Below are 10,599 nucleotides of genomic sequence, written 5' to 3' on the forward strand. Positions count from 1 at the left end.
GCCAGTGGATAGGAGTGATACCCCCGATTGCTCCTTTGAGCAGTGAGACACGGGGGTCACGGAAGTTCTCAACGCGGACTGGTGAAAGTAGGGGTGCAGAAGTACAGCATAACGGTGGCTTGTTCTCGACTACCATCTGATGTCAACAGGACCTATAGCACCTGCTTTATCCACCAGTGGTTGACCCATGCAAGCGCTATCCAGGCTCAAGCTTGCTTACCCTTCCGAGTCGATTTGATCAAACCCGCAACTGTGGCTATACAGAAGCAGGTGAGATATGTAGCCCTGCGTGCGCCAAACAAAAAATGTAATGTGTATCCCACAAGCAAACCATAACAGTGCTTGTACTTTTAATGCATTATGCATAAAACCATTATGTTTAAACAAACTATCAGTGTTGCCTCTGTGCAACTCCATTTTTAGGACACTAAAATATTAAATTTACATTATTCTGTCCGTATTATTTCCGGGATAAGGAGGCAGAGTGATATCAATCGGTGCATTGATATAGTGTCGGTGATATTCCCTTCAGATGTGTTTTTCATTGGTGTTTTTTCAATGTGGATCAAAGGGTGGAAACTCCTTTGCAGAAGTAAAATTTCTGGAGAACGCGGTGACATTCCTGTCCCGGAATGATTGATTCTAGTTTGTTTTGAATCGGCAGTTTTCATTATAATTTTTCTTTATAATCACAAATACGTGAACAAGTTCCGTGGCTCGGAGGGCTTACAGCTTGGTCGCGAAAGTAGCGTACGAACACACCCAACCTCGAGCTCATTTTTCACGCGTGCAGATAATGCAAAATCGGGCTGATTGCCACAAATTGTCAACAAATTACGTCAAACTGTAATTGCAGGAGAAATAAAACGCAGGCGTGCAGTGAATAAAACATCGGTTAATTATAGCGCAATTACCCAAAGCCAGTTAAGTAGAGAGGACTGTATGCACAGTGTGTCTTCAAGGTCACGTGCATGCGCTGCTCGCTTACAAGAGCGCTTATTTACCGAATACCAGAGCCTCTTCACTCTCTCGTCATGACATTACTATATGTTACTATATATAGTAACGTTACGACGTTACTATATAAATATGTTAACGCGCCCTACGCATTCAAACCGGGACCCGAGGTTGACTTGTCACAGCCGTATACTGTTTATGACATACCAAAGGCGTTCCTGGAATTACATTGAGATAAAGTGGAGCACTTGGGTTGGAGAAAATACGCAGGATATTGACATCGTTCTAACTGTTAGGGAAAGTGGGTACGCTTGGGTAAGAATAGTGACGGAGTGGCAGCCAAGGAGATGGAACGCGTCCGAGAGCACGTCCACAGAGGAGATGGAGCAATGGTATCAAGTGCAGCTGCTGGACGGATTGTTACATCGCAGAAAAAGATATGTAATTGCCCTTAAAAATGTATCAATTCACTCCCTGAATTTCCACAGTTCGAGGTCGCAATTTAATTGAAGACTGAAATATTGCGGCGAATGTTTCCCCTCTTTATTGCTGTTGGATTTCTATGAATCCCCAAAAATGCAGGCGATCCCTTGGGTACGACATTTGCCCGCCCAATGCATGCACGCATATACTTGCCCCGCAGCTTCATGTACGTTGCAATATATGCACGCGAACGTGCTTAAACGCCACGAAATGGCACGACCGCTTCCTTGCATTGGCAAGCGCGCGAGGGACGATGGGACTGTGGGGAGCCTCCGCGACTTCACGCCGACTGCACGCCGCGGTAACAACTCGCGCCGATCCGAGGGGGGCCTCTGGGGACGAATAATGACGCTGCTGCTGCTGCTTCACGGCACGGAGCCTCTGCTGCACACATCGGGGATCGCCACCCCGGGGTCGGTCGCGTCAGACAACCTGCAGAAATTTCGATTTAAAGCTTTCGTGACTGCAGGGATTCATCTTCTTGGTTCTTTCGTGACTTTACCGAAAGAACCAAGAAGATGAACCTGCAGAAACTTGAGCGTCGTCCTGCGGGTGTTTTACGCAAATGGTCACTGAGCTCCAAAACTGGGAATTAAAAGATGCAGGTTCTCCGAGCGAATGTGATGGACCGATGCTGGTCACCAATACCTCGCAAAAAATCCCATTGTGTACATTTGGCTACATTATGTAATACGTTCACACGAATCCCTGAGACGCTACATTCACCACAGTATTTTAAATGATGAGATGTTTTTATTAAATTGTCACCTCCATTTCGATTTAAAGCTTTCGTGACTGCAGGGATTCATCTTCTTGGTTCTTTCGGTAAAGTCACGTGACTTTACCGAAAGAACCAAGAAGTTGTCACCTCCAGTTGTGATGTGGTTATGAAGGAACACTGCCTCAGTAGAACCATCACCATTGGAGATAGAACAGTGGGAGCTGCCAAAATGAGCCTTGGTTTGCAATGTCTAAACTACACTAAAGTATTTTACGAGGTAAAACCCACTGAGCTAGTAGCTCTTTTTCAGAGGCGACCTGGTAACACGTGATGATAGCTCATCGAAGTGGCTGATTTCATGCCTGATAATTTATAGCGGCAGCCAAATAATCTAAAGACATGTTTGTAAATGTTGAGGGCAAAACCAGAGGAACCCCAGGTGGAGATCACGCAGACTCCAAACACAGGTATACAGACTCTTAGGTTTTTTCGGTAAAGTCACGTAGGTAAAAATAAATAATAAAAATAAATAATAGAAATAATAATAGAAATAAAATAACAAATCACGACGTTTCGGAGGCAACACAAGCTTCCGTCTTCAGGTGAAACCGTCACAGCACAATTGCTGTATCAAGTGAAGAGAAGTCCCAAGAGACCCGACCTTATATACTGGTTAAGGGGGGAGGAGCCAGGATGGGCCGCGGGAAAGAAGTTGTTGTGAGATGGTCAGTCCGGCTGCTGGGACTGAGCCTTTGTAATGTAGATGGCAGAAGTAGATAGGCAAGCTAGGATTAAGCCGCCTTTTGTTATGCTGCAGGTATACAGGCTTCAGCATTGGAATCAAACCCATTGTCTGGAGGGCAGTGGCTGTGACTGTGAGCCAGGCTACAAGCCAACTTCAGTGGCGAGTGAGATGCGAACCTCTCCTGGGCTTCCCCCTTCAACCCACAATACCCACGCGATGTGGGGAGGTCTTCATCCAGCAGTGGATTGAAGTAGGCCTATGCATATAAGCCGATGCGTTACCACCCGTGGACGTGTTTAGCAGCTGTTCTCATTCGACGGCCGACCCGTCCCGGCTTCCCTGCTCCGGTTCGCCGCTCGCTTGCGAGCCCTCCCCGCAGTCGCGAATGCGCAAGTAGCGCACGTCGCGCAGCACCCTCGCCCAGTCGCCCTGCTCCGGTGCCGCCTCGCCGGCCCCCTCGCCGTGCCGACCGCAGCCCCAGAGCGGCGGCAACCTCGTCCGCTCCGTGATGCGCTCCCTCCTCCGCCGGGCCCGCTCCGCCTTGCGGGCGCGCGCCGCCTCGTCGCGCCGCGCCCGCACGCCCGTGCGAGGCCCCGACGGCGCGCTGGCGCGGGCGGCGGGTGAGCGGCCGCGACGCTGGCGGCTGCGGTGGCGGCAGGGAAACGCCAACGGGAGCTCCTCTCGTCCATCGGCCGCACGAAGTTCGTCGCCACCCGTGTACGTTGGCACCATTTCCTCAAGGTCTGCTTGGGCGATGCGGCGATAGCCGTGCTGGAGCCGGGCATGGCGGCGGTTACCACAGTGGTGGACACGGTGGTGGTCGTCGCATTGGTGATCGTGTTTCGTGTCACTGTCTTTGCTCCCAGTTGACGTGTGTTTGTCCTCTAAGCAGTCAGACCTTTGAGTTTGTTCATCACCATTGTGATTAACCGTGGAGCCATTCAGGCAAGACAGGCTGGATATTTCCCCGTGAGGCGATTGCAGTGACAACTTAGTGAGTGGCTGGCTCTGGGAGGTCAAACGATGCTGTGGATAATGATGAGGATAACGGTGATTGTGTCGATGAGGAGCTCCGTGATCTGAGCCGAGTGCAGACTCGCACGAAACACCGGGTGCACAAACAGCAGAGCTATTCGTGTCACTCGCTTCTACGACTTCGCCCGGCACGAGCGAGGATCTCTCCGCTCGGCCTCGCGGCACCGGAGACCGCGTGGTGGCGGTGACAGCGGTGGCGGCAGCGGCAACAGCGGCGGCGACGGGACCGGCCAGGGTGGCGGCCGTGCAGCGGCTCTCGGCGATGGCCGCCAGCAGTCGACGTTCGGCGTCCACGCGGCGATCAAGCTCCCGGACGCAGTGGACGCGCTGCCGCTCCAGCTGCCGCAGCAGGCGGTCGCGCGCAACCCGCTGAGCCCGTTGCAGGTGCCCGGCACCCGTGGCACGCACGGTGCCCTGCATGCCAAGCCCCTCGTTTCCCCGTGCCGGGGGTACGGTGCCTGTGAATTGTGGAATGAGTACAAATAAAACACGGGGGCGGTTGTAGGGTTGCAACCTTTTCCCACTGTAGACCAAACCCGGACCTATTTCTCATTCAAGCCTAGGTCTATGAAACCTGTGCAGTATTCTGCAATCACGTTCAAAGCAATACCGGTACCAGGTCTCGGTACAAACCAAATCCTTGCCACCCGTACACAGATGCCAATTCTGGATAGGTGGAAACCCGAGAGGGCAGTTGGGAGTGTGATCGCGGATTCTCAACACTGGGACCGTGGCAGCTGGGCAAGCTCGGAGCGTGCACCACCGTCACGCCGGTTGGCCACGGAGTCGATGCTTCACTCGTTCCAGCTGCCTGATAATTATGCGGGAAATTATAAAATTATGCCGCCTGCTCAAAAATGGATTTTTAAAAATACTGCGCACGGTGACTTCATCGTTCACGACAGTCGGTCACACCGTGTACCCGGTTCATAGCCAGAAAAACAAACTGAAAAAGAAAAAGTACACGTCAGATGGGATTATAACAAATTCATACATTTGCTTACGTAATTGTCACTGCTCAGGTCTCCCGTGAAAGAGGCAGTCTCAAATCGTTGTCAGCTTGGTAAGCGATGGACGTGCCGTGGGTTGCACGAGCCCGTGTGTACATAAGCACTGCGATGCAGCGTCAGCATCAGGTTCGTGACAACACAGACCGTCGTTAATGATAGAGGCATCAGGAACACTGTAATCCGGTGCGTGACACGCAGCTTTCACGCGTTTGAGAATCCCCAAATGTGACTTTTTGGGCACCGAGCCGGACGTGTACTACGCACAGTATTTCTCAAGGTCATTTAAAACCATTCACCTCTACGTGCATTTCCACTTTCTCCTGTAGTCACGAATGTGTGTGTTTACTAGATGCACACTGTTTGCAATGCTATGCGTATAAACACAGGTCAAGCGCATAATATATCATCGATTTGATTAGCAAGGGCAATTAACCTGCAGTGGCTGCATTTACCGCTCTTGCAAGTGCGACGCGCCTGGCCGTGTTGTGTTTATGAATGAGATAGGACGCGAGGCGCAGTCCACTGACCTTGAGAGACGGGTAGATGGTGGTCACAGCACGCCGCTGTCACCACCACTGTACACGTGGAGAACACGGAGCAGTTTCCCTTGCAAGCAGAAGCCACCTTGCGCAGCTTGATTGCTCATAACATATTTATAACTACGCGATATGATGACGGCACAGCCAACACGTGCGTCATCATCATCCCCAATGTCATTTATTTCCTTATGTACATAATAAACCATTGGACACGTCGTAAATAAACAATCGTCATTCCGAACCAAGCGCAAGCCCCCAAATGTGAAGAAGGCCGACCGAGCTGCTGGCTGGAGCCCAGCCCCAGGTGAGGACGGCACCGCGTGACAGCTGCACGTGGTGGTGGTGGTGACCCCGACCCTGCCTCTCTGTGTCCCCCCCCCCATGCCCGCGGCTAGCGAATCGCAGGCTCAGCAGCAACAGCAGCAGCATCCTGCAGGACACGGTGCGCACCTTGGCAGAGGCGTCCCCCCCCGCCTCCCTCCTGTGGTGTCAGGGTCCCAGGCGGTGCGAGTGTCTGTCCGTGGCAGCCAAGTTGGGCCCCCTGCTCGCTTGGTGGCTCACGGCCACCAACAGAGCTGGGGCCACCGCCACACGCTCGTGTGGGCAGGGAGACACTTTTGAGGGTGCGTGCAATTGAAAGGACAATAGCTACGGATATGCTAAAGTGCTGTAATTGTGGCGGTGCCTTTGGCGTTCCCTTGTTACCGTGGTCCTGTCCACAGCTGGCTTCTGTTTGCCACAGCGGATGGACTATGAGTGGCGTGCAATTATTCCCAGTCTCTCTCTCTTTGCCTCGTCCAAACACGCCATGTGGCACACTCTCTGATAAACAATTGGGCCGTTCTCTCCATGTTTCCCTCTCATCAGGTCAGGACGCTCCCCACTCAAACGAGGAGCTTGCAATTATTCAATTTTATGAAGACAATGTGTCTAGCGCTTTATAGTTCGCATTATTTATATATGAGATATCCATACCAAGGCAAGACAGAGAAAGCAACTAATTTCAGATGTGTGCTGCGTGTACTACGAGAACACCTGGGTCTGCCACATTTACCTCCTCCCAGGGAGCCGTTCCGACACTTCACGTGGCCTCACGGGACACCTAGCCTGGCACAAGCGCCTTTGGCCACGTCACCGCCACTCAATGCTAAGCGGAAGTTGTTTAAGTGTAGCAGAAAAGTGGAGCGCCCGGAGAAATCCCTTGCTCTCAAACTACACACAGGACAAGTGGCCAGTTGCGTAGAAACCTTCGATTGATGTGATTCCTCTCAACCTCATCATCGGCCACGTTCTTATCCACCGCTGGATGAAGGCCGCCCCAGAATCGCCCATCTCTCATGGTTCTGCCGCATGGGCAGAGTTTTTGGGGGGGGAGCACGAGGGCAATGCCCCCTCCCCCTCAAAACTGGCCACCTTTATTAATTTATTTTCAGTAGTTTACAAATAAGATTCAAAATTAACTAATTATATGCACCCGCGATTCCTAATGTGAGGGACAAAACGAACCCTTGCCTCCCAAATACAGAAGTCAAACCCCGCATGTCGTCCCGCGATGTAACAATCCATCTCATGCCCGCGCAACAGCGGATTTGATCGCTCCATCTCTGCACGAGATCGGTGTCGTTCCCTCCTTTGACTGCCGCCACTTTAGTCTCGACCACCGGTCATCATCCCCACGAGCCGTGCCTTGTCCTGCCCAATCCTCCTTTTCCTAACAGTCAATCTGATCTCCTCCTTAACTGGCGCGTGTTCTCTTAATACACGTGTTCCTCTGTCTGCCTGGGCACGATCCAGCGATCCTGTTTGAAGTGGATGACAGGCGTACCCCACCCACCAGGTGAGTCATCCATCAGTCTGCTTGGGCCTTCTTCCAGATTCGTGGTCCCCGCCTCCATGTGTTTGATTGATTACAGCTTTCAGTTTTCTGCCAATAATTTCCAATTTTGGGGAGAGCACAGGTGCAGTGGTTATCACACAGCACGACGAACCAGGCGACCCGAGTTTGATTCCCCTCCACGACTAACGTCTGTGGTGAGTGATGACTATAGGGAACGTGGGCCTCCCTTCGCCAACCCACAATGAACATTGTGGTGAAGTATGGTCAAACACTCACCATGGCCGACACAGGGTGGAGGAGCCTGCGTCTATCAATTCATTGACAGGACTGTTATTCTACATTTCCAATTGTGCTATTGGCATAGTTTTAAGAAAGACACAGGCGCAGCCCTGCAACTCCTTGCTCAACGGCACTGCTGTCGGAAGGGCCTCCAGAGGAGTTCCAGAGATCTCCTCTCAAGAGGTATTCCGGCCTTCCTGTCGCACTGGACGGGTATCTAGGAATAAGTGGGAAGTACCCACACAGTAAACCCAGATGTAAACTAGCATAAACAATGTAACCTCGTGCCTACCGAATGCACTTCTGAACTTATACTAACTTACTGCAACAGAGTGACAGAGTAGAGTATGTCTGTGGTGCATGCACGTGGGCAGTATGAGACGTACAATGCTGTATGTGTATCAATGCATTACCTGGGCGTCTTCAGCCTACTAGTGGATGTCTCACTTGCTATGCACCTCAGATATATAACATCGTATATAGAGTAATATAGTAATACATGACTTACCACACAAGTGTAGGGTGGCGTTCTTCTCTGGCGAATGAAGAGATTCAAATGGCAAACATTCTAACAAAATGTTGTGCTTTTTCCCTAATGTTTGTAAATCACTTATCTGTTAAACACATAAAAGTTATGTATTTATAACGAATCCAGTTAATGTCTCCTACCTCTCAGATATATATGTCCATCTGTTCTGTACAAGCGTCTTGCGACGCGGTTACATTTAGAAGACTTGGAAATCCAAGAGCATTGAGCTCCTGGCTCTCATTCACGGAGTCTTGGGCGTCTGTAACATTCTCATACACGCCTCGGTAGTTTCTGAGCAATTCGGAATGCTATATATAACTACCTAGATGAGTTACACGAAGAGCCTTGGCAAACATAAAATAACCCACTCTTTAATAAACACCTCGAGTGCCTCTGGTCTCGCTCGGATGGACCCAGCACCACGTGAAGTGTGAAACCTCTCAATGCCCCTAGTCAATGTGCACCCAATGTTACAGCTGGCCAACATGCCAGACAATTTACAAAGTGTACCCATCGGCTGGGTGTCTTGATAATGCAAAATTCGTGCCAAACCTGCAGGGAATCCAGGGTCGGTTGCAGAGGACTTTTCTGGGCAGTGGAGTTTTCAGGATGGGCCCTCATATTCGTGGGCTATCTTCAGACACTCGATTCATTTCACACTTGATAGAAATCGTAAAACCACATTCACCAGTAACACTGTCACGAAATAAGGATATTGTAGAGAAAATAGGCGCTCTGATGGGCCCCCTTAAGAGCATATTAGTGGGCTGATTATTTGCCCAGAATATGATTATATATATGATAATACAAATATATATGCACGGTTAATGTTTATGATTTGTGCTTATGCACCACTGCAATGCAGTCCTGATACCCAAATATAACTTGCCAAACATTTCAAACAGGAGCATACAAAAACATTCGGTGAGGTTCTAGATTTCGGTGAGGGTTTACTGTGATTTTTTGCCAAAGTTATCCGGGTGTATAAATTCTGGATGAAGTTTTTAATCATTCTCCTTTCCATTAGTTAAATAAATTAACATTTATAAACCAAAGGGAAAACTGCAATGGAGGGTGGGAGGAATGTTTTTGGAAAGGGCATCATTAGTTGTATTGTGACACTGTAAATGGGCACACTTTGTAAATGGTTACACTGTGTGTATACAGTGTTACACATCTACAACATGGTACACGGTGCAAATAGTGACACTGTTCGTGGGCAAACTTTGTAAATGGTTACATGGTATGTGTACACGGTGTAAATGGGTACACTGTGTCGATGTGTACACAGTGTAAATGGGTACACTGTGTCGATGTGTACACGGTGTAAATGGGTACACGGTGTAAATGTGTACATGGTGTAAATGGGTACACTGTGTCGATGTGTACACTGTGTCGATGTGTACAGTGTAAATGGGTACACCGTGTAAATGTGTACACGGTGTAAATGGGTACACTGTGTCGATGTGTACACTGTGTCGATGTGTACAGTGTAAATGGGTACACCGTGTAAATGTGTACACGGTGTAAATGGGTACACTGTGTCGATGTGTACACTGTGTCGATGTGTACGCGGTGTCGATGTGTACACGGTGTCGATGTGTACACGGTGTAAATGGGTACACCGTGTAAATGTGTACACGGTGTAAATGGGTACACTGTGTCGATGTGTACACTGTGTCGATGTGTACACGGTGTCGATGTGTACACGGTGTAAATGGGTACACGGTGTAAATGTGTACACTGTGTAAATGGGTACACTGTGTCGATGTGTACACTGTGTCGATGTGTACACAGTGTAAATGGGTACACCGTGTAAATGTGTACATGGTGTAAATGGGTACACTGTGTCGATGTGTACACTGTGTCGATGTGTACATGGTGTAAATGGGTACACTGTGTCGATGTGTACACGGTGTAAATGGGTACACTGTGTCGAAGGGCGGAGGCCGTTGTCGCGGCTCCTCTTGTCATGGAGGGCCTCCCACTCACCGTGCCCGCTGCTCTGCAGACCTCTGGGGTGAGACGCTCCCCTCCTTTGAGCAAACATCACACAACACCTCCCAATCCACGCAGAGGGCCATTGAGAGCCCGGTGCAAAGTTAGTCGCTGAATTTTAAATATATAATCAACCTTTAAGCGGACATGCGCCATAGCGAACACTTTGCATCCACCGCTATTCAACATTACACAGATGGTTTTGTTATTTTTCGTGCTCACCATTGAGACACAGCGACTTAGGTAGTCATATAACCAGTGTCATTTTCTTACAGCTCATCAACGACCATAATTGATTAAATTGCCAAAGTGTTGTGTACAATACATTTCAAATGACTATGCATTGTGCAATTTATTGGATTTAAGTGTCATTACAGTTGACATGACATGTTTCATGCTCTTGAGATCCGTCAGCAAGGCACAGTCACTTCTTGAATGCTGAAGTGTTCACGCGGTTTATCATTCG

At 49.6% G+C, this 10,599-nt stretch overlaps 1 protein-coding gene across 3 annotated transcripts; it reads right to left on the minus strand.

The window, feature by feature from the left end:
* Window positions 1-664: 664 nt before the first annotated feature.
* Window positions 665-10,148, minus strand: LOC144720113 (uncharacterized). 3 transcript variants are annotated; one of them, XM_078596604.1, is made up of 2 exons: window positions 8,688-10,148; window positions 665-7,414 (listed from the first exon to the last, which is right to left on the minus strand). In XM_078596604.1, the coding sequence occupies exon 2, from the start codon at window positions 4,359-4,361 to the stop codon at window positions 3,216-3,218; it is 1,146 nt and encodes a 381-aa protein (XP_078452730.1). In that variant the 5' UTR covers window positions 4,362-7,414; window positions 8,688-10,148; the 3' UTR covers window positions 665-3,215. The 3 variants fall into 3 exon arrangements, with proteins under 3 accessions (XP_078452730.1, XP_078452728.1, XP_078452731.1); XM_078596602.1 differs by having other exon boundaries at window positions 8,115-10,148; XM_078596605.1 differs by having other exon boundaries at window positions 665-4,399; window positions 5,479-10,148.
* Window positions 10,149-10,599: the final 451 nt, after the last annotated feature.

Source organism: Lampetra planeri, chromosome 7 (assembly GCF_965212315.1).
Source record: "Lampetra planeri chromosome 7, kcLamPlan1.2.h2, whole genome shotgun sequence".
Lineage (NCBI taxonomy): Eukaryota > Metazoa > Chordata > Hyperoartia > Petromyzontiformes > Petromyzontidae > Lampetra > Lampetra planeri.